The 23,764-nt window shown below is 37.6% G+C and overlaps 2 protein-coding genes across 3 annotated transcripts in view; one reads left to right on the forward strand and one right to left on the reverse strand.

Moving 5' to 3' along the window:
• Positions 1 to 73: 73 nt before the first annotated feature.
• On the forward strand, positions 74 to 18,407 carry LOC149830302 (nudix hydrolase 20, chloroplastic-like). Its single transcript, XM_090015778.1, has 9 exons — positions 74 to 328; positions 604 to 668; positions 16,412 to 16,616; positions 16,702 to 16,782; positions 16,930 to 17,055; positions 17,457 to 17,536; positions 17,616 to 17,731; positions 17,832 to 17,952; positions 18,135 to 18,407. Exons 1-9 carry the CDS (start codon positions 104 to 106, stop codon positions 18,199 to 18,201), a joined length of 1,086 nt encoding a protein of 361 aa, XP_089871904.1. The 5' UTR covers positions 74 to 103; the 3' UTR covers positions 18,202 to 18,407.
• A 1,527-nt stretch (positions 18,408 to 19,934) lies between these two features.
• LOC149830303 (chaperonin-like RbcX protein 2, chloroplastic) overlaps positions 19,935 to 23,764 on the reverse strand; it is a 29,689-nt gene continuing 25,859 nt past the window's right edge. For both annotated transcript variants that reach the window (XM_090016426.1, XM_090016427.1), the window contains one exon: positions 19,935 to 20,290. In XM_090016426.1, the coding sequence (XP_089872552.1) occupies positions 20,168 to 20,290 (123 nt within the window). In that variant the 3' untranslated portion in view covers positions 19,935 to 20,167. The remainder of the gene's footprint in view (positions 20,291 to 23,764) is intronic.

The raw sequence follows: 23,764 nt of genomic DNA on the forward strand, positions 1-23,764 counted from the left end.
CAAACATTCTCAAGAGCAAAAGGTGGTAGTTTGCCTATAAATACGAAGCAGCATTATGCAATGAAGTGAACCAACGCTACCGCCACCTTCAAGCCTTGAAACAATGGCCTCCCTACGTAACACATCCCCCACTCTCTTCTCATCATCATCATCATCATCATTGTCATGTCTCAGGCAGCATGACAGGTTCCGGTCAAGTCTCACAGCCTGTCGGTGGAGAACTGTTCCGGTGGCGAGCCTGAAACTTTTGGAGGTAGAAGCGAAGAAGGTAGCAGCACCATCATTGGAGCCTTACTTGACACACTCTAAGCTCTGCAACTTTGGATTGGTAAGAAACCATAATTGAATTCTCTGCACTTCTGCTTCTTAGTTCAATTCAGGTTGTTTGTTCCGTTCAAAGGCATACATTTTAATCGGTGGCCATTCTTGTATCACAGCTGCCAGGATTCTCAATACTGGCAAGTCTCTGATATGCTAATGGCCACATGATTTACTTCATCAGCATGTTTCAAATATGCCTATGCCGTAAAAAAATCATTGGTGGTTGCATCTTTTGTGTTCTAACTATGTCAAAATGAGATTATAATGTAGGAATTCCTGCAGGAAAAGAAGGCTGTCTTGATACCTTTTTTCTATGAAGGACACGTGATTGGATACATAAACCCAATGTCAGTAATTCATTGCATAGTACTTTTATGTGTAACTATTCTTATTTTTATCAAGGGTTCCAAGATTTGATATATATAGTGCGGGTCGTGTTGACCAAATCAGGACCTCAAAGATGGATCCAACAAGGTTCAAATGCTAGGAATCAGCTCTAGGATCTTGGTTTTTCAATGAAAAAACATGAGAAAATATTGCACATTGTAGGCGGTCTATTTTTCAAGGTCCATAACATGGTGCGTACTCGTCATAATCGGATGATTCAAGAGCCGATTCCCACTAACAAAACATGTCAATCACATATATAAGATTAGTTTCATGAAAAAAAATGACAAAAAAAATTACAAGAATTTCATAATAAATAAATAAAACCTTGTTTGCACTTCATGGCAACCTGACCAAATCTTAATCCTGTGTCTTTTTGAAGCCAGCATATATTTAAGTAACCTCCATGTGCATTTGCATGTACATTGCTATAAGTTTGGTTAATCTTGGATGCACTTGAGCAATTCAGTAACAAAAGAAAACAGGCTACATTTAGAGGATACTTCCGCTCAGGCACTCCTCTAGGCTTCTAACTGTAGTTGCAGCTGATCAGGTTGATAAAAATTGGGAATTCGCAGTCATGAATTAGCTTAAGTTCTAATTGATGCCTCAAGTTGATTAGTTGAGTCTTATGACACTGTTATACAATATGCAGGTTTGTGAAGCATCTTGGAAGATTTTCAGATGTGTTCAGCTAAGTGTGGGTTATCTTTTCGCAATGATTTAAAAATATTTATTCATTTTAAAAAATTGCATTTTTCATGGGTCAATTTAGGGCCGTTACAGAGTTGATATCATTAGAACAAAAAACCATAAACTCTCACTTCAAAAGTAGCTTCCTCATAAATGATGGGTCTGAAATGATGGGATCCTTGGTTGCCATTTGAACATTTTCTTCCTTGGTTGCCATATGAAATGATGGGATCCTTGGATGACGGTCAAAGGATACTGTGAGGATACTGAACATTGTGTGCATTGTTTAACACAAGAACCTGATGAGTGGTTCATGTTTCTAGGCATGGTTGTAAGTAATGTTCACCACTTTGCCTGAGGGTAGTGTTGTCTAACTTAGCTGCAGTGATGATACCCTTGTTGTCCCAAGATTGGATGATGATTCCTAGCATTCTGATTTAGAATGATGCTTCTCGATGTCGGTCAAGAGACCTGTGTGGGACCCAGTTAATAAAATACAATTATGTGATTAAAATATAAACTGTGAACTGCTTTGAACTTTGGGATTTGACCTATTTTTAGTATCCATGGGGTTTATGCATGATGAAACTTAAATGTGTTGCATTAGGTATGCACATGTATTCAAAAGCAATGATTAACACTTAGACAAAAGGGCACCTATAAAATCTGCATTGATTAAGCTTTGGTCTATGCATCTACTTTCGTTTATGTAACATGCAAATTGTGATTGCCTGAAATTAAATTGATCTATATTACAAGCATGTAAAAAGTGTGAATTATGTGTTAAAGTTCTTTTATACTTATGTTTGATTTGATGTATATTTCTTTCTTTAATGTTAGTTTTTGAAAAAGTTTCATACGTGAACTTTGGTTCTACTCTATTTTTAAAAACTTTTTTCAGGTACTGATGCTTAGTCTTAGTTGAGCAAAGTGATGGCGAGTCCAGCTTGTTGGAGGGTGCGATGGTTTATGAATTGGTGTGCCGAATTCTAACGACTATAGGAGTTGACTATTTTTTTAACTTATTGAACTTTGAATTGGGTTTACTAAGTTAATTATATTCAATTTAAATTTGTGGATTGAATAAATTTATGTTTTATAATGGAGGTTGATTTGGTGAATATAAAATCTGTAATGTGCCTCAAATCCATGGGTTATCTTTTCGCAATGATTTAAAAACATTTATTCATTTCAAAAAATCAAATTTCACATTTTTTTTTAGGGTGAGTTTGGAGTTGTTGCAATGCCTATCTTAAAAAGATTGATGGTCCTCCTTGGAACCAATTTCATTTTTTTGAATTTATAACTCGAAGAAACCACACTCGACACTAAGACCCGGTCACGTTGGCTTAGTCTATCATACCTATGGTCATTGTGCTGGCAGCGTAAAACCCTGAGGTATGAAAAAAAAGTTTGGTGGGACTTAAAAATTAGTAGGAAGAAAAAAAATGTCAAGGGCAATTTTCTGTTGTCAAACGAACCTTTATTTTCCTGTTAACCATCAAATTTCATGAATGTAACCACGAGGCCTGGGTAGAGATGTCAACATGTTAGATGTAATCTGCCATCTGACTGGTATCCAAACCCATTGTGCTAGTTTTTTGTAGACAAAGTCAGATCCGATTAATAAATGAATCTCCATCCAATATTGAGTTTTTTATCTGAGTCCAAGTTTGAATTTGACTAAGATTCATATTTGACTAAAAAACTTTTTGTCTTTATGAAGAGCAACCCTTGCCAAAGCGAGGAAACCCCGTGTGGGGCCCCACGACCACCCTGCCTTACATACAAATTCAAATATATGTAAATGTCAGATTTAAAGCTAGCCTAATTTTAGATTCAGTTTTGACTGGTTCAATCTGAATCCAAATCCCACTCCGTAATTCCTAGGGTCGACCTAACTCTAGCCCATTTACATCCCTACCTAGGAGATAATCCGATGACGTATGTTCCTGCTCTTAGGTCATGATAGTGCAACCTTACCATCCAGCCATCCCATTCAATCGTAGCAACTTTACCACTCAGATAATCTTGGATTATGATTACGGCAAGACAATGGGTGGTTTGGGCTGTTTAGTGGACGTGCTTGATGAAATTATTGACAGGCATGGTCAAGTCTGACCCATTGATCAACCGGGTTGGGCCTAGGCTCGATTGGGGTGGATCCCAGGTCTAATACAAAACCCACAACCATCATATATTCACAACATACCTTTTTTATGTTCTTGAATTCATAAGTTCTTCTAAAGAAAATTTTGAAAATGCAAAAGAATAGATGGGATCTAAGATGGATCCATATTTTGAATGACATATTTGATTCTCTCTCTCTCTCTCTCTCTATATATATATATATATATATATATATATATATATATATATATATATATATATATATAAAGCTCGTTGACTGGCCTGACCTGACCCGACCTGTGATTTTGTTGGGTCGGGTTTAAGACCGATTCGAGTCAGGCCTTCTTCTGAAAACTAGGCCCAAGCTCGACCCATTCAGGTCGGGCCTCGGGCCACATGCCACCCGTGGGTTCCCCAGCCTGTTGTCTAGACCAAGGGCAGAGCCAAGAATTTAAATTAGGGTGGACATAAATGCACATTAAAAAAAAAACATGCAAAAATTACACATCTTAAAATTATAAAAAAATAAACAAGAAATCACGATTAATGCTAATAAAAAACAAACAAAGAAATCCCTAAAATCCTAATAGAAATCAAACATAGAATGGTTATTATTGCTAATTGAAAAGAAAAAAATAGAGAAAATGATCAAAACCCTAATTAGACATTTATATCACTTGAAATAATGCAAATAAAAAACCTAAATCATAACAAAAAACTTAGATCTTTCAGCTATGCTAACTGATAAAAAATACTAGTATTCTAACCAAAATCAAGCATTCATTATTCATGGGTTCATACTTAATACTAATTAAAAAAACGAAAACACTTAAAAATCTTAACCTATAATTACATGCATGCCATTTAAAAAAATCAAATCAAAACCCTAATTCCTAAAAACAGCCTAGATTACATACTTATTTGATTTGATACATTTTTTTAAATATTTTAACCAAAATAAAGCATTTGTTATTAATGGATTCATGCCTAACGGTAATTAGAAAATAAAACACAGAAAACCCTAAAAGTCTAAAACCATAACTAAACATTTATGTCATTCTAAAAAATCCAAATTAAAACCTTAAATATTAACAAACATCATTTATAGATATGCTATTAAAAAAAGCAAAATCTCTATAAAATTCCAACAAAAATCAAGAATGCATTCATGGAATCATGTAACATTGATTGAAAAAATAGAGATATGCCAAATTAAATACCCATATCATTTGAAAACCCAAAATAAAAGACATTCATGTTTTTTAAGAACCTAAACAAAACCCTTAATTAAAAATTGATACTATTAAAAAATAAATAAATAACCTAAACACTAACAAACATCATCCATTATGCTAATTAAAATAAAAACTCTATCAAGCAAAAAAATTAATAGGTAACCTAACAAGTGTTTTTGGGGGCCCTATCTAAGAAAAAAATAAGAGGAGGGGAAAAAAGAAGACCCAGCCACTCAAGGGTGTCCATTGGCGAGGCTGTTAAAAAGAAGATGGTCGGATGCAATCCTACATAGTTTTGGGGAAGAGAGAGAGTGAGGGAGAGAGACCTCAAGAGGTGTATGCACCGCTACTATTACTGTCGAACAATCAGATGGCCAATCAGGCAGAGAGATAGAGAGAGGGTATAGGGGGGAGCCAAAAGGGTCAAAGCTGTTAAGCATCAGTGCCTACCTTGATGTGAAGGAAGATTTGGATCCATAAGACATTGAAATGAATCCTCACCAAACAGATCCACATGTTGTGATTGACTTTGGTCCATACATTGAGATGGATTCACATGCTAAAAATACAAGTCCTAATTAGGATTCCTACGTTAAGGGTGACTATATTGAACAAGGACTCCTTCATCACAAGGGAATTAAAGGAAATAAGAACTCATCCAAGAAGAAGACACCAAATAAGAAAGCAAAAACATTTGTAAACATAAGGAGTCTAAATATAGTTGGGTTTTCCTGTGCTTGAAAAAACCACAAAAACATGTAACTCTTGAGATCATCAATAAAGAGGGTAGAGACCTCCTCTCTGCTGATTTCAGGTGTTTATGGGTATAACTATTACGTGGAACATAGAACTCTTTGACATGATCCATGATAGCAAGTATCTCACTTACCATGGGTGATTGTGGTAGATGAGACTATTGTTCAAAGTCAGGAAGAAAGGTGGGGATGTCCAAACCTTCAAACAGTGAGAGATTAATTTAATGCCATGATTTTTTACTGTGGCCTATCGGTGATTCCTACCCTGTCTGAATTTACTTGGCATAATCGACAATAGAGTCAAAGGTTTAGAGCCTCCAAATTAGATCGTGCCATGGTGAATATCCAATGGAAGATCCAATTCCCTGAATCATGGATTGATGTGGTGCCTAAAAGTTCTCAAATTATAATGGCTTTATGCTGCACAATGAATCTAAGAAAAGTAAGTACAAAACTCCCTTTAGATTTTTCAATATCTGGACTTTATCTATTGAATGTAGAGATAATATAATAGATGCATGAAAGCATAGGGTCCTTGGTTGTCCAATGTTCAAAGCTACATCTAAAATGAATATCATTAAAACAAGGCTCAAAGAATGGAACAAGGGCAACTTTAGATATGTCCAAGATAACATCAAGAAGTGTATGAACCAACTCGTGGAGGTTCAAACGACAATTGATTGTGTGAGGATATCCTTGATAGATGAGAAAATATAGTAGGGACAAACTCAATGAATTGTGGAAGTATAAAGAATCACAGTGGCACCAATAATTTATTTGGTGGAAACATATTTGATGACCAATTTCTTTTTATCTATTTTGTCTAAACAAAATGGTTATCCACCTCGATGTGCTTGCTATGATTATGAAAAAAAGGGTGAGTAGTGAGATAAGAGGCACCAACATTGTCGCACAAAATCATTGGTGATTTTGAGGAATACTAACTCACGCAGTAAAAATTTTATCCAGATAAGCTCAGCAGCAACGTTTGGAATTGCTCTATATTCATATTTTGTGCTTAAACAAAAGACGTCATGCTTTCAGCCGATTGTACTACGCGGTACCCTTAGTGCATTGTTGTGTGAGTAAGCTCCACTTGCAAGACTTGCCCAAGAGAACATAGAGCTGAAGCAAAACGCATCCCCTTAACGTGTTTAAGGAGAGAAGCACTACAAGAAAACCGTGGATTAGCGACGGCCTCTATCCATCGCTAATCCGTCACTAAGCCGTCGCTAAACTGTTTAGCGACGGCTTAGCGACGGATTAGCGATGGATAGAGGCCATCGCGATTTTTTGCTCGCTAATTAGCGAAAAAAATTATCTGTCGTTAATTCCGTCGCTAATTTGCGACAGATTAGCGACGGACATTATCCGTCGCTAATCTGTCGCTAAATTTTTAAAAAAAAATAAAAAAAAATTGATCCTTGTCGGGCGGTATTCCGGCAGCACTAAGCCGGACTTATACCGCACCCGACAGGCATTGCATGCACATAACGATCGCTCTGCCTCATCGCGAACCGGCGTCGCCGTCCTCCATGAACCGGTGCTCTCCGGCGTCGCCGTCCTCCATGAACTGGCACCGTCATCTTCCGTGAACCGGCGTCGCCGTCATCCTCTGTGGACCGGCGTCATCGTCCTCCATGAACCGGCGCCAACGTCCTCCAGCGATCGCCGACCGTCCTCCGTGAATCAACGTTGTTGTCCTCCGTGAACCGGCGCCGACATCATCCAGCGATTGCCGACCGTCCTCCGGCGTCGCCGTCCTCCGTGAATCGGCATTGTCGTCCTCCGTCAACCGGCGCCGACGTCCTCCAGCGATCGCCGACTGTCCTCAGGCGTCACCGTCCTCCACTCTCATGTACATGCTCTCCAATAAGCTCTCCGACGTCGCTCGGTTTAAATCGAGCGCGGTCGATTTAAATCGAGCACGGTCGATTTAAATCGAGCGCGGTCGATTTAAATTTCAAACAGGGAGAGAGGGAAAATTTCGCGCTTGGTTTAAATCGAAAATTAGCGACGGATTAGCGACGGAAAATTTCCCTCGCTAAATCCCTCGCTAAAATGTTTTTCTTGTATTGAGAATTAGCGACGAAATACTTGTTGTCGTTAATTCGTCGCTAATTAGCGACGGATTAGCGATGAAACAACTTTCATCGCTAATCCGTCGCTACTTAGCGACAGATTCATTAAGAAAGTTTTCTCTAGCTAATCTGTCGCTAATTTGCGACGGAAAAAATCCGTCGCAAATTTCCGTCGCTAATTAACATTTTTCTTGTAGTGAAGGGTCACCACACCAAGGTGCCCAACCGATAAAAAAATATCTTATGCGAAAGGGAGCAGCTATAGTAACGAATATCACCACAAAGCGCTACAAAACATCTCACACTACCTCATAGAACCAAGTAGCAACATTTGTCGATGGAAGAAGGGGGAAAGTAGCAAGCACAAGTCACTTCATTGTGACTCTAGGCAATGGGGAGTGGAGGATGAGAAGAACTCACTTGCGGATCTTGGAACTCAATCGAGCAATAATCTACCTTCAACAATGTTGCAAATTCCCTCGACATAGAAACTTGACTTTCATGTGATAAACTTCACCATTATCATACCAATTGTCATGGGCAAAAAGTCACCCTTCCTTTTCTTGCACAGACAGGGAGTTTGGCAGACTATTTGTGTCGTGAATGCACACAACTAGGCCTTGCAGAAGTGTGAAAGCTTTGGGTTGATGAGCTGCGTAAGCCTTGGAGAATGTGGAAGCATATTAAGAGCCATGAATATATCATGCACACATAGCACATCAGAGTTATTCGAAGCCAAGCTAAGCGGGTCGATAGCAGGACGATGCCAAAGCCTTTGTGTGTAGGCAACCAAGCCAACAAGAGATTGGTGTGTTGTGTTCTTGTGACAAGTGCATAAGCAGTCAAAGGTCGTAAAACCAACAATGTGTTCAAATGAGCATCATGGACTTAATAGCAGAGTGAGTTCCAAAGTGGCACCGAACAGCGCAAAGTTTGGGTCTTCAAGGTAGAGAAGGTCTTTCGACCCCTAGTCAAAGAAAGTTACTAGTTTGACGTAGTGAAGCTTTCTAGATAAGAAAAATCACTATCACTCGACATGCACTTGTCAAGCCCCTCACAAGGGTGAGAGGTTGGGCGACATGGTGGACGTTAATTCAGACCTCACACATGATAGAGACGCCCAAGTGAGGAAATTGCATGCTCATGGGCATCCCCTTGCACTCCAATGCGCTATCCATGAGACATAGGGTTTGCCTATATAACTGTTATGGGTGTTGACCCCTTGCCACAAGGAGGAACCCAAAAAATACTTGGGAAACCATAAATTTATGTTCCCAATAGTTCTCTAAAATGAAGTGTCATATTTCACAGAAATGACCACACCAGAGTCTTCATCATATATGAATACATTGGTGAGATTTCGATATTGGCTCAAAAATTCTCAACGAGTATGGAGATAATAGGGTCTGAAGTTTGGGCAGGCTCGTGTGGGCACCAATGTAGCACCCCTAGGTGAAGTTACTCGTTTTCTTGTTTTGACTTTACAGATGATTGTGCGGGAGAATACTCAACACTATCTAACGAATTCCTCCATAGAACATATCTGGTTATGGACATAAAGTTGAGACCAACCATGTGTCACACATGACGCCCTCGAAGCATGACACATGGTCACGGGTGGCCGGAGAGACCCTTGTGTCATGGAGCATAGAGTTGAACAAATGCACTTGAGATGTAAAATGCACACTAATGCTTACATGTTGAGCCACTAAGGAGCATGTTGCGTTGCCTCATGCCACCACCACATGTCATAGCCATCGGCATGTATTTACTATATAGCAATGTGCATGTCGCCAAGGCACCATCACAACACGTACGATGTAGTACATTGTTGATGAATAAAATTTGGCACAGTACGCATGTGTCATAGTGGCAAGAAACATATATGAAAACCAACTAAATTCAATATTATATATATATATATATATATATATATATATATATATATATATATATATATATGTACACACACGAAAACTTATGATAGTGGATAGAATTTTGTTGAATGATGCTCATTCGTTGATTTTGAGCAAAAACAAGTAATTAGGTGGTCCTTGACTGCCACTAATGCTCTAAGCAAAAAAACATGTGTTAGTCATGACTACCATTAAAACTTGTTTTTTGGCTTAACATGCACCCATCGCTGATCATGCTCGTGATCAGTGTCGGGTGTGCATCTGACTCTAATAGTGGATGATTTGTTTGTCCATTAAGGGATATATATATATATATATATATATATATATATATATATATATATATAGAGAGAGAGAGAGAGAGAGAGAGAGAGAAGGGAACCTACAAATGGGTTTTCTCTACTAAACCAGCTAAATCAACCAAAGTCTTTAGTTAAACCCTTAAATAAAATTTATTTATGTGTATATTTTGTGTGGACTTCCTCATTTTGTGTGGTCTTCCTTATCCACATATATAATTTATGAAAACTTTCTCATCCTCACATATATTCTATGTAGTCTTCCTTATTTTAAAGCAGACCTCCTCATCCTTGCCTATATTGAACAATCTATCTTTAAGAGGACTTTTCTCTCCAACCGCTCATCAGATCAAGGTGATCTTGATCGTGTTGAAAAGCTAATGTCCTGATATATCTTTTCTTTTTGCTATTTTTTCAGATTTCTGAAACAAGTGTCAAAAAATATCATAGAACAGAAAGAAAAGATGCAAACCACACTCTTTTTTGCCCTAAACATGAATTCCTTTCTCTCTGTTCTCCCTTCTTCGACAATGATGACCTACACCATTCAACTCTCCTCTCCTAGAACAACGACCTAGATCGAATGACACCCACCAACGGTGATGATCATCGAGCACTCTGGTGAGTTGACCCCTAAACATGATCTCCCCTCTCTCTCCTTCTCTCCCACTCCCCTCTATCTCCTCCCTTCAATCTTCTCAAGTGATGGCGACAAGATTGGAGATGCCCAAACCCCCTTCTCTGGCGATAAAGACCTAGACCAGCCCTATGAAGATAGATCCAGATTCAGTTGATGTTGCTTTGGATCCTCACCAAGCTGGTACACATGTTTAGATGAATCCACCTATTGTGAAGAACAACTCCAATCAAGATTACTATAGAAAGAAGTCAAAAGTTGGCAAGTTCTCACATTGAAAAATAATTCTTGTAACATAGGTTTGAAGGTTCTTAATTGTAATGGAAAATATAATGAAATTAGGAAACCTTGGAATAGGGAAGTTTTAAATAAACTAAACTTCATATTCCATATTGTACCTAGGTAACTCTAAAGGAGGTTACAAATAGAACCTCTCTCTAAGGAAAAAACATGTGAGTGAGAAAGAGAAAGAACCATAGTGGATGTAGGTCACATTTTTTACCGAACCACTCTAAATTGTGCATATTTTATGTGGTTTGTTCTTTTTTCGTGTGTGCTTTATGCAGTTACAAGAAGAACCTCCAAATTTGTTTAAAATCAAACTAAGAATATTAAAATATATTTGTGTGAACCTCCTTAGATTCGTGCAAATATGTTGCAAACCTCCAACTATAGTTAAAATCACTGAGGAGATTCACAACATATTTGTGCGAGCTTCTTCACATTCACACAAATATGTTGCAAACCACAAAATATGGTTAAAATCAAATTAAAAAGATTCTCCTGATATTTATGCAGGTCTACCGACTTTGCACAAATACCTTGCATACCTATGAACGATTAAAATCAATCAAATGAGTTTTGCATGATATTTTCACAGACCTACCAACATTCACACAAATATCTTGCGAACTTTTGAAAGCTTAAAATCAAACTAAGGATATTTATATGAACCATTCAATATTCACACGAAATATCTTGATATCTTATAGTCGCACAATTTCATATTCATGTAAATCAATGTTATCAGTATCGGTGCGTATCAGCTTTGAACCACACATTGAGATGAATTCACATGCTAAAAATACAAATCCCAATTAGGACTCCAACATTAAGGGTGAACTACACTGAACAAGGACTCTTTCATCAAAAGGCAAATGCCAAATAAGAATGTCTATGAAAATATTTGTAAACATAAAGAGTTTAAACGTAGTTGGGTTCCCAAAAAACGTGTAACTATTGAGATCATCAATAAAGAGGGCAGAGACCGCCTCTCTGTCGATTCAGGTGTTTATGGGCATAACCATTACGTGGAACGTAGAACTCTATGACATGATCCATGATAGCAAGTGTCTCACTTACCATGGGTGATTGTGGGAGACGGGAATATTGTCCAAGGTCAAGCAGAAAGGTGGGGATGTCCAAACCTTCAAATAGTGAGAGATGAATTTAATGCCATGATTTTTTACTGTGGCCTATCAGTGATTCTTGCCCCGTCTAAATTTACTTGGCATAATCGACAATAGGGTCAAAGATTCATAGCCTCCAAATTAGATCGTGCCATGGTGAATATCCAATGGAAGATCCAATTCTCTGAATCATGGATTGAGGTGGTCCCTAAAAGTTATTCAGATTATAATGGCTTTGTGCTGCATTGTGAATCTAAGAAAAGTAAGTACAAAACTCCCTTTAGATTTTTCAATATGTGGACTTCATTTATTAAATGTAGAGATATTATAATAGATGCATGAAAGAGAGGGTCTTTGGTTGTCCAATGTTCAAAGTTGCATCTAAAATGAATCTCATTAAGGCGAGGCTCATAGAATGGAACAAGGCCAACTTTGGATATGTCCAAGATAACATCAAAATGTGTATGAACCAACTCGTGGAGGTTCAAATGGCAAATGATTGTGTGAGGATGTCCTTGATAGATGATAAAAAAATAGTAGTGACAAACTTGTTGAATTGAGATAGTATAAAGAATTGCTATGGCACCAACAATTTGTTTTTCGGTGGAAACATATTTGATGACCAATTCCTTATCTATTTTGTCAAAAAAAAAAAAGAATGTCCAGCTCGACGTGCTTGCTATGATTATGAAAAAATGGGTGAGTAGTGAGATACGAAGCTCCAACATTGTCACACCAAATCATTGGTGTTTGATTTTGAGGAATACTAACTCGTGCAGTAAAAGTTTCATCCAGATAAGCTCAGCAACAGCGTTTGGAACTGCTCTATATTTACATTTTGTGCTTGAACAAGAGACAATGTTATGTTTTCAGTCGGTTGCGCTACGCAGCCCCCTTACCACATTGTTGTACGAGCTAGCTCCACCTGTGAGACCACCTCAACATCGAGTTGAAGCAAAACGCATCCCCTTAATGTGCTTAAAGAGGGAAGCGTCACCACACCAAAGTGCTCTGCCGATAAGCAAATATCTTATGCGAAAGATAGCAGCTACAGTAATAAATATCACCACAAAGTGATGTAAAACATCCCATACCACCTCATTGAACCAAGTAGTAACATCTGTCAATAGAAGAAGGGGCAATGTAGCAAGCACAAGTCACTCTGTTGTGACTCTAGGCAATAGAGAGTGGAGGAGCAAAAGAAGTCACTTGCGGATCTTGAAACTCAATCGAGCAAAAATTTGCCTCCAACAATGTTGCAAGTGCCCTCGACATATAGAAACTAAACTTGCAAGTGATAAACTTCACCACCATTATGATACCAGTTGCTCTGATACAAGTTGTCATGGGCAAAAAGTCACCCTTCCTTTAGTCGCAGGGAGAGGGAGTTTGGCTGACTCTTTGTAGTGTGATGGCACACAACTCGCCCTTGCGGAAGTGTGAAAGCTTTGGCTTAAGGACCTGCGTTAGCCTTAGAGAATGAAAAAGCACATTAGGAGCCTTAGAGAATGGTAGAAAAACAATTTGTTTCAACCCTGAATCGGCTATTTTTTAAAAAAATATAAAAAATATAAAATTAACATGTGTCACATTATGGTTAACACATAATATTTTATTAGTATTTTATGACCGATACAGAATGATTCACTTGAGTATCAGTATCAGCCGATATAGCTGAATCGATGGCAAAACTATTCAGATTTGATACCGATACTGACAACATTAATATAAATACTTGTGTTAATTTTATGACTGTGTTGTGAATCTTCTTGATAATTTTTAAGCATATTTGGATGTTTGAAACATATTTGTGCTAATACGAGGAGGTCTATGCAATGTGATTACACACTTCTAGTGTGGTACTGATCACTTTTAGGGTACAACCTGTCAGTTGTAGGGTTCAACATCAGTGGGTGGCAATGTTATCAGTATCGGCTTATATGCATCGGTAGAAAATCGATAAGGTTCATCTTGAATAGGCTATTTTTAAGATAAATATAAAAAATACTAAAAATTATTATTTTTATTTTAATATTTGTAACACGTATCACGAATATGATTGACACATAATATTTTTTATTATTTTCTGCCCGATACAACGTTTCACTTGAGTATGCCGATACAGCTGAATTCGGTGGCCCAACGATTCAGGGCCAATACCGATACTGACAACATTGGTGGGTGGGTGATCAAGTGCAGCAGCACACTTAAAATTACACCTTATCTCAAGTCAAACAGGTGTGGGCGAGAGTCCTCTTAGTCAACATATGAGATTTTTCCTTCTGTAAAGTTTATAATAATAAGATAATATTCTTTGAGTGAAAGTTCATAATAACTTAATAAGAAGAAATCTTACTTGATACCACTTTTTTTTCATAAAATTAAGACGGAAAAACCACCCTCAAGATTAGAGACCTGTAAGGGCTTATCCCTTGCCCTCATTAATGCAAGGGTATGACACTCCAATCTAGTGGCCAAGGCCCCCTCCACTATGCCAAACCTCTTTGGGGCTTGCTTGATACCACTTGTTATCTATTTGTTTAAAAAAAATTACCCACCTTTTTTTTATTGCATATTTATTTACAATATGTCTTAACAAACTGATATTCTTTTCAAGATTTCTATGATAAAATAAATTTTTTAAAATCTCCCAATATAGTTTATTGCCGAGGAATTGCTAAGAATGACATTTGTGACACAAATATTTGCTCTTTTTTAAGCAATACACGTAGCTCGCTTGAAAATGTGCAGACATATCTACCCAATCAGATACGCAAAGCATTCCACACAAATATATATATATATATATATATATATATATATATATATATATATATATATATATATATATATATATATATATATATATATATATATATATAGTGAGAAAGAGAGACGATATTCTTTATAAAGTGAATGACGTTCAAAACCGAACCTCGATCGCTTTTCCTTTTTCCCATTGACCAACTTCCTTGCATGAAGACTTTGAATTTTCCACCAACACATTCAGCAGCCGGAATCTCGTTGTTACCACGTTTCCTTGAGTTTTTTTTTTTTTTGAAAAGTACCCCTTTTCCTTCTGTCAATCAACTACAAAATGTATCCATTAATCACCAACATATTTTTTACATAATAATTCAAAGCACTGACCCTTGTAAGACGCCACTGCTGGTCTTTCTGACTTTGCATGATTTCTAATCATACAAACATTCTCAAGAGCAAAAGGTGGTAGTTTGCCTATAAATACGAAGCAGCATTATGCAATGAAGTGAACCAACGCTACCACCACCTTCAAGCCTTGAAACAATGGCCTCCCTAAGTAACACATCCCCCACTCTCTTCTCATCATCATCATCATCATTGTCATGTCTCAGGCAGCATGACAGGTTCCGGTCAAGTCTCACAGCCTGTCGGTGGAGAACTGTTCCGGTGGCAAGCCTGAAACTTTTGGAGGTAGAAGCGAAGAAGGTAGCAGCACCATCATTGGAGCCTTACTTGAAACACTCTAAGCTCTGCAACTTTGGATTGGTAAGAAACCATAATTGAATTCTCTGCACTTCTGCTTCTTAGTTCAATTCAGGTTGTTTGTTCCGTTCAAAGGCATACATTTTAATCGGTGGTCATTTTTGTATCACAGCTGCCAGGATTCTCAATACTGGCAAGTCTCTGATATGCTAATGGCCACATGATGTACTTCAGCAGCATGTTTCAAATATGCTTATGCAGGAAAAAAAATCATTGGTGGTTGCATCTTTTGTATTCTGCATATGTCAAAATGAGATTATAATGTAGGAATTCCTGCAGGAAAAGAAGGCTGTCTTGATACCGTTTTTCTATGGACACGTGATTGGATACATAAACCCAATGTAAGTAATTCATTGCATAGTACTTTTATGTGTAACTATTCTTATTTTTATCAAGGGTTCCAAGATTTGATATATATAGTGAGGGTCGTGTTGACCAAATCAGGACCTCATAGATGGATCCAACATGGTTCAAATGCTAGGAATCAGCTCTAGGATCTTGGTTTTTCAATGAAAAAAACATGATTTTATGAGGCGAGAAAATATTGCACATTGTAGGCCGTTGATTGTTCAAGGTTCATAAAATGGTGCCTACTTGTCCCACTAACAAAACATGTCAATCACATATATAAGATTAGTTTCATGAAAAAAAATGACACAAAAAATTAAAAGAATTTCATAATAAATAAATAAAACCTTGTTTGCACTTCATGTCAACCTGACCAAATCTTAATCCTGTGTACATTTGAAGCCAGCATATATTTAAGTGACCTCCATGTGCATTTGTATGTACATTGCTATAAATTTGGTTAATCTTGGATGCACTTGAGCAATTCAGTAACAAAAGAAAACAGGCTACATTTAGAGGATACTTCCGCTCAGGCACTCCTCTTGGCTTCTAACTGTAGATGCAGTTGATCAGGTTGATAAAAACTGGGAATTCGCAGTCATGAATTAGCTTAAGTTCTAATTGATGCCTCAAGTTGATTGGTTGAGTCTTATGACACTGTTATACAATATGCAGGTTTATGAAGCATCTTGGAAGATTTTCAGATGTGTTCAGCCAAGTGAGGGATATGGAAGGTGACGTTTGCAGCAAGGTGCACACGAATGGTATTGGTATATCACTAGATCCTGCCCTACATTCCAAAGAAGAGAAAACAGCAGCAATAGACTATGTAGTCAAAAACCTTCATGCAAATGGATTACTCCCAAAGCCCCATGGGGAGGTTAGTTCCTGAGTCTGATTGGCTCTTGGATCAGTCTGTTGTTTACCTGTTTTTATCTGACTTTCATCTTTTATTCTTTGAACAGCTTTATGCAGTATCAACTCATTTTGATGGGGAAACCGTCTTCTCACTTGACAGAAACTATGCACCATATTTTGGGGTCCAGGTAATTATTTTATCCTTCCAATCATGCATTTTTTATATCAAAATATGATAATAAATTTCCTTTCTTCTTTCTTGTATGTGTGTATGATTGATATCATCAAGCCTTCTACGATTTCATCAAAGCCATGGTGATATGTTGTCTTTGTAGGGATATGCAGTGCATGTTAATGGCTATGTGAAGATCATGGGAGAGAAGAAGCTGTGGGTTGGGAAGAGGAGCTTAACCAAAAGGACATACCCTGGATTCTTTGACCAGCTTGTAGCTGGAGGCTTAGTAAGTGATGCATGTGTTGATGTTTTCTGGGATCTGCATTATTTTTACTCTGTAATGAGTCCAGGATCATAGTTAAGTCTCTGAAAAATGAGGACTCATGCTGGCATGAGTCGTTAAAGCCCTCATGCAAGCAGGCTGATTCAGAGCTAATTCATCTGAACTGGCTACTTTGGTGAGCTAGGTGAACTTGGTCAAATACCTATCCTGCTTACTTGACCAAGGCCTAGTCATCCTAGTTATAGCCAACTCACCAATCCATGTCAAGGCTCCCATTTTCCATACTCAAGTTTCACTTTTTTGTCTTTTTTCCATCACTTTGTACGGGTCCTTCTCAATAGATATATGCAGCTTTGTGGGTTCTATTACTTGTTATAAGACCTGATCAATAAGTATATATGCAGCCTGAGGGACTCACCTGTAAAGAAAATGTAATCAAGGAGTGCTGGGAAGAAGCAGGAATTCCTCGTTCAATTGCTGAAAGGTAGGTTTAGCATCAAAAGAAAGTCTGGATTATGTATTTCTTTTGTTTATCTTAAGAATGAATCCTTGGATGGATGCAGAGCCATGCCAGTGAGCATTTTGAAGTATGAACAGATTGATGGATGCAAGTTGGAGAGATACATACTCTTCTGCTATGACTTGTGCCTTCCTCACAATTTTAAACCTCAATGCAAAGGTTGCTCCTCTTCTTTCTTTATGTGTGTGTGTGTGTAAAGTTTAATTGCTTCTTGAATCTTTTATCTAACTTGGTTTAATTAATTTGACATATTAAACAGATGGGGAAGTAGAGAGCTTCAATCTTCTGTCAATTCCCAACATTAAGACAGTTCTTGAAACTTCAACAATTTTCAAGCCAAGCTGTGCTATGGTGACCATTGATTTCCTTATACGTCATGGGTAAGATTAGTTCTTTTTGAGCGAATGCATTGACAGCGCACATTTTGCATGCATGCATGGATGTTTGTAAGCATGTATGCGGATTCGTGGAAGCATATGTGACAGTTTCTTAATTACATTGGCTTGGTTTCTTGAATTACATTGTCTGCTTTAGCATAAACAGTTTCAAATAAATTTTGCAGGAACATAGAACCGGAGCAGCAAGGATACTTAACATTGTTGAAAAGCCTAAGAGGAAACTGTCTCTGAATTACCAATACAAGGATGAAGACTACAGAAATTTGTTATTCAATGGATTTGTTTATGCAAATAATTAAATATGGTTTCTCATATTTTAATTCAAATTGGTGGCTGGTGTTAATCTCTTTCATTTGTTTTTTCAAATCACATGTGAACGGCAGCTAAAGAGCTTCATCCTGTACAAATTGTGTCACTTTGAATGCATCCACCTTGAATTCAATTCCTTCGTTTGCCTTCAAAATGTTGACTATGAAAAGTACAAATGCATGCAACTGCATAACAAACTTTGTTCACACTCATCTCTTAGAATGCTCTCTCAAAGTCATTCCACTTGGAGGATAGAGGCATGGATTGTTATTCCAGTGCACCATATGGAATTTATGTGTGGAAGGAAGAGAAAAGTTTCTCAGGTTTAATAGACAGCTTGGTCTGGAATATATGAAAGCAACATGCACTTTAAATCATGAAAATGTATCAATGATCCAAGAAAGAGGCAGACCTAATGAAATTGATCTAGGATTCAACCCACTGGGTTGAGTGTCAAATAATCAAATAGATGTAAGATTCAATCCTGCCCGTTTGGATGTTAAAGACCCCATCTCTCTTTGACTAGCCCTGTGTTTTGAAAATCTATAGGATATTGCAGGTAATAAATCTCATGAAGTGTCTGTGGGAGGGAACATTATTGTGCCTCTAGCTAATGTTGCTAGCTGTAGTTGTTCCTGGTCAACCAGATCAAGAAATAGAAGACAAACTGCCACCAGGTGTATGCCACTGAGGTTGATCAGTCAAGAGTCAGAAAGCAGCCCTGATCATTAGGTGGAAGCTCTGTCCAGATCAATGACATACAAGCAAAACCAGCACCTTGATGTGTCACAATTTCTCCAGTTCCAAGTCAATGGTTTCTTGTCCCCCACTCCACACCTAACACACCCATATAAACACATGCAAAATCTAGGTCATAGTCAATTTCCAACATTAGTGATAGTTGAACTGCATTCAGAGAAAGGACACCTTTAGTTTACCCCAATACTTGTATAGACTGTATCCTATATGGACATTTCACTCCATCATGTAAACTCAGGATCAGCAGTGACGCAAATACCCACTGCTTTTGCCATCATGGTCCCCAAATCAACTTTATAAACCAATAGCCCTATACCTCATTGCAGAAGCATGGCCTACAGGACGTGATTAAGTTTGGATCTAAACTAATTTTTAGTCACCAACTCGTACTCACATGACAGATAAAAATGTTCATTCCCTGTTAAGCATTGTTCAGCCAACACACAAACACTAACAAAAGATCAAAGGATTCAAGATTCATGTACAGTCTCTTAGAAAATTTTCCAGAAAGAATCTATTGATCATCAGAAGCAATATCTTGGTTTTTTGGCATTGAGTGGCTGCCCAGATCTTGACCACATCATTCAATTCAACTACCACCACTCCTAAAGTTTGGTGACTGCATCTGAAATTAACACGGCCTTTATGAAGACGCAACACCCTTACGAACTGAGCCACTGATCCTGTAAAATCTGAAATTATATTTCTTTGATTCAGTCTTGCTACATTTCACTTTAGTCCTACTTTTAACCCTTGATGGGATGTGGGACCAACATATAAAACTGTTGGTGGTCAAGCATCTAATACTTGGTTTACAAACTGTTAACCAAAGCAATATGGCACTACAAAACTGCATCAAAGAAAAGCAGGCAAAAGTATTATGAATGGAAGAAAGATTGACCAAATGGTAAATGTACTCCACGCCATTTCTGATGCAGAAAATGAATATATGTCAATATATGGATGTTCTCCAAACATGTATATACATTATGCGGATCCATCTGTTGTTCCGTTCAATGCAGACAAGTTCACCTCAAGTATGTTGAAGAATATTGCTGAGGTGAATCTGCATATAATTGTGTCCAGTATAACCTAAATTGATAGGCTAGGGCCTCCATATCTTGCTCCATCATCCAATCTTTTCAGTGTTTGTATCATCAGATGGCCATTTCACTGTTTCCATAAGGCGCTCTCGCATCAATTCCAAGTTTTGATCCGATATCTCTTGGTACATTTCGGCATGATCGTACTTCTGAAAAACGAAAAGATAAGGATATGTCATACTTTATACAAATTATGAAGGAAGGCCCAGCAGGATTTCAACTGCATTCTTTCAACTTTTATAGAGCAAATCTACTACGAGAAATGTAGATAAAACCTCACCATATTCCAACTTCCAAACAGTTCAACAGAAACAAAAACAAAAACTCTAGAAAAGGTTACAGAGCAGATGAAATAGACATGCAATTTTATATACCCTGTCAAGAACTGCAAAATATCACAACCACCCAACCTTTTTATGTACAGCAGCAATACAACACAGGGCCAAGTAGAAGATAGTAAGCTTCTGCCTTGAACAGAGATGGATGGCACCCTGAATGACAGTATCCTGCCTAACATAAACACTCCAAGGCTGCCTATAAGGTACCATGAAATGGTTGTATACTCCAAAGCTAACCCTCCCTTTTCACAGAACTTTGAACATAGATTATATATATAGGGATCATATTTGCTACGGTCAATTGTAAATACAATCGACCTAGCAAAGTGGTGGAACCCTTTTTTTGGTTTTTTTTCTCACATCTAACACCATAGATGTGATCTACATGTTTTATTTAGTAGGAACCGACTTTTGGATTGCCGGAATCCAACTTGTATACAGGAATTTCCAGCGATTCAAAAATCCATGGCTATGAATGTATCAATTTTTTCCAGCTCATAAAAACATTTTTTCGTCGAAAAAACATGATCCAAGAGTTTATTCCTACTAAATCGAGCAAATATAAATCCATATATATTGAAGGCACAGAAATATTAAGTTCAAAATCATAGGTTGAAGCTTTATCGACTCAATTTGACCACATCGATCTAAAAATATGATTTTTTGGGTAGTGAAACTTTAGTGCATTGTGAACCGTTGATTTTGAAGACCTAAAAAAACCTAGTTACATGTCACAATTGAAAAGAAGTCGTCATTCACGACTGGGTTTGGATCTCGGATCCAGACCCAACTCGAGTTTATTTAGTCACATGTTCATTAATGGCCCATTATAATTTAGCTTGTTGTGTAATGGGTATTTTCGTACCCTAATATTTGTACCAGCCTATACTTAATGATAAGCCATATACCACAGACCCTAATTGAGGTTTTCTGCAGCCACCAGCATCTCTCTCTCTATTCTATGCTTTTTCTTGTGATTGAATGATAAAACACCATTTTCTAACATGGTATCATGGTAGAAGATCCAATCCTGAATATTGTATCCTTCTTATGAGCCTCAAGTTTGTTTTCTTCTAAAAGTATCTCCCTATTAGATCTCATCTATTCTTTCATTTTCTTTATTCCTTTTGAATCTATTCAAGCCAATGTGTTTTCTTTCTAAAATCTGAATCTTGGATTTGTTCACGTCAACTTTTCCTCTCTCTTTATCTTTCTTGTTCCTCTTTTCATATTGTTGGACGTGATCTCACCCAACAACAATTTTAATAATTACGCAAGATCAAATTTGATCTTTTGCGTGATTTCATAAGTTGATATCACGTCAATCTTGTTCTTTCGCTATTTTCAGATTAACGTCAGATTAGATTCAGATCTGAATAAAATATCAGATTTGTTTTTTGATTAGTTAATATTATCTCTGAATTATTCTCTTTCTTCTTGAATTTCTTCTCTTCTCTTCTCTTCTCTTCTCCTTTGCATTTTCAAAAAGAAAACCACGTTACTTTCAAATAACGTGTCTCTTATTGGTTGACCTTCATTCAGAGCAGTTTATTGCATAGTCTAGTTTTCTGTCTCGGGTTTGCAGATCGTAAAAAAAAAAAAAAGACAGCCGAGTTCTCAAAATAAAAATATTTGTTCTGAATTTTATTTGTTGGATCTAAAGTGAACCTTCTGGTCTTTTACTCTTTCTTGTTTTTAGAGAGCGAGTGGTCCAGAGAGCATCTTCTAAAACCATAGCCTTGAATTTGCATGGAGAAACTTTCAAACCAAGAGCGAGATGCATGTTTTAACCCATATAGAGATTTTCTTAGCTTGCACACCCAGGCAGTAGGATCCTTCTCGGCATACCCAAGAGGTTGCTCCATATATACTTCTTCCTTTAAAACCCCATGCAAGAATGCATTTTTAACATCCATCTGACTAAGCTTCCATCCTCGGTCGACTGCTAAGGATATGATGACACGAATTGTGCCCATTTTGACTACCGGACTAAAGGTTTCATGGAATCTTCACCATATTGTTGCGTGAATCCCCGAGCAACAAGTTGTGCCTTATATCTGTTAATACTTCCTTCGGGCTTATATTTTGTCTTATAAACCCATTTTGAGTCAACTACATTCTTTTCTTCTGGCCGAGGTACTATTTCCCAAGTCTGACACTCATGAAGAGCTTTCATTTCTTCATTCATAGCCTCAATACAATGATGGGATTGAAGAGCTTGATTAAAACAAGTGGGTTCATTCTGCTTTGTGAGTTGAGACATAAACAACTGAAAAACAAGAGAAAAGGTCTCATAACTCACCTATCGCTGAATATGGTGCCTGATGCGTGACGGCCTTTGAGCCGGATGACTAGAGATGATTTCCACATCCCTCGGCCCTATATTTATGTCCCTTCTAGTGTAGATCTATCCAAAAAAACGTTCAATTGGAGGTGGCTCAACGAAAGATGGCTCGACATGCATCTGTGTGTCACTCAACTCCCTATTCAAGTCGAAGGAAGGATAAGTCGCCTGACATGTCTCTCCTATATTGGCAAAAAGGTCTGTGCTTATCCATGGATCATATACCTCTACTGCTCGAGATGGCAACGGTTCGGAGTCATTGATCTGAAAATTTTGTTCATAAAAAACAACATTCCGAGAGATCCTAATACGTTTTGTAGCAGAGTCATAGCATCGATAGCCTTTGTATTCATCCACATACCCAACAAATCTGCACTTAGCGGCCTTGTCCTAGAACTTATTTCGCAAGGATGAATCAATATGTACATAACATACACAACCAAAAAACACACAACCCGTCATAAGAGGGATGTTGCCCAAATAAAGTATAATAAGGGGATTTTTTATTCAGAATTGCCATAGGAAGACGATTTATGACATGAACAGATGTATGAAAAAACTTCTGTCCAGAGACTAATGGCACATTGCTGTCATGTAACATGCTCATCGCACTTTCGATAATATGCTGGGGTTTCCTCTCTGCAACCCCATTTTGTTGAGGGGTATGGGGGCAAAAAACCTATCGACTTATTCCTTTATCCCGAAGAAAAGCAATAAACTCGTTCGATGAATACTCTCCTCCACCATCACATTGTAAATGCACAATATTATAGGAAAACTTTGTTTTGATCATCGAATGGAATTCCTGAAATATTTGGAAAACTTCATGCTTATGTTTCAAGAAATATATCCAAGTATAGCGAGAATAAGAATCAATAAATATAACATAGTAACGACTGTCAGAGAGAGAAGGAATAGGGGCAGGTCCCCAAACATCGGAA

This window comes from Nuphar pumila, chromosome 8 (assembly GCF_984573655.1).
Source record: "Nuphar pumila chromosome 8, dmNupPumi1.hap1.1, whole genome shotgun sequence".
Taxonomy (NCBI): Eukaryota; Viridiplantae; Streptophyta; class Magnoliopsida; order Nymphaeales; family Nymphaeaceae; genus Nuphar; species Nuphar pumila.

Coding starts and splice junctions, on each gene's coding strand:
- LOC149830302 (XM_090015778.1), top strand. CDS start 104: ATGGCCTCCCTACGTAACACATCCCCCACTCTCTTCTCATCATCATCA. Junction 669..16,411: donor ATTGGATACATAAACCCAAT/GTCAGTAATTCA, acceptor TACAATATGCAG/GTTTATGAAGCATCTTGGAA. Junction 16,617..16,701: donor TCCCAAAGCCCCATGGGGAG/GTTAGTTCCTGA, acceptor TTCTTTGAACAG/CTTTATGCAGTATCAACTCA.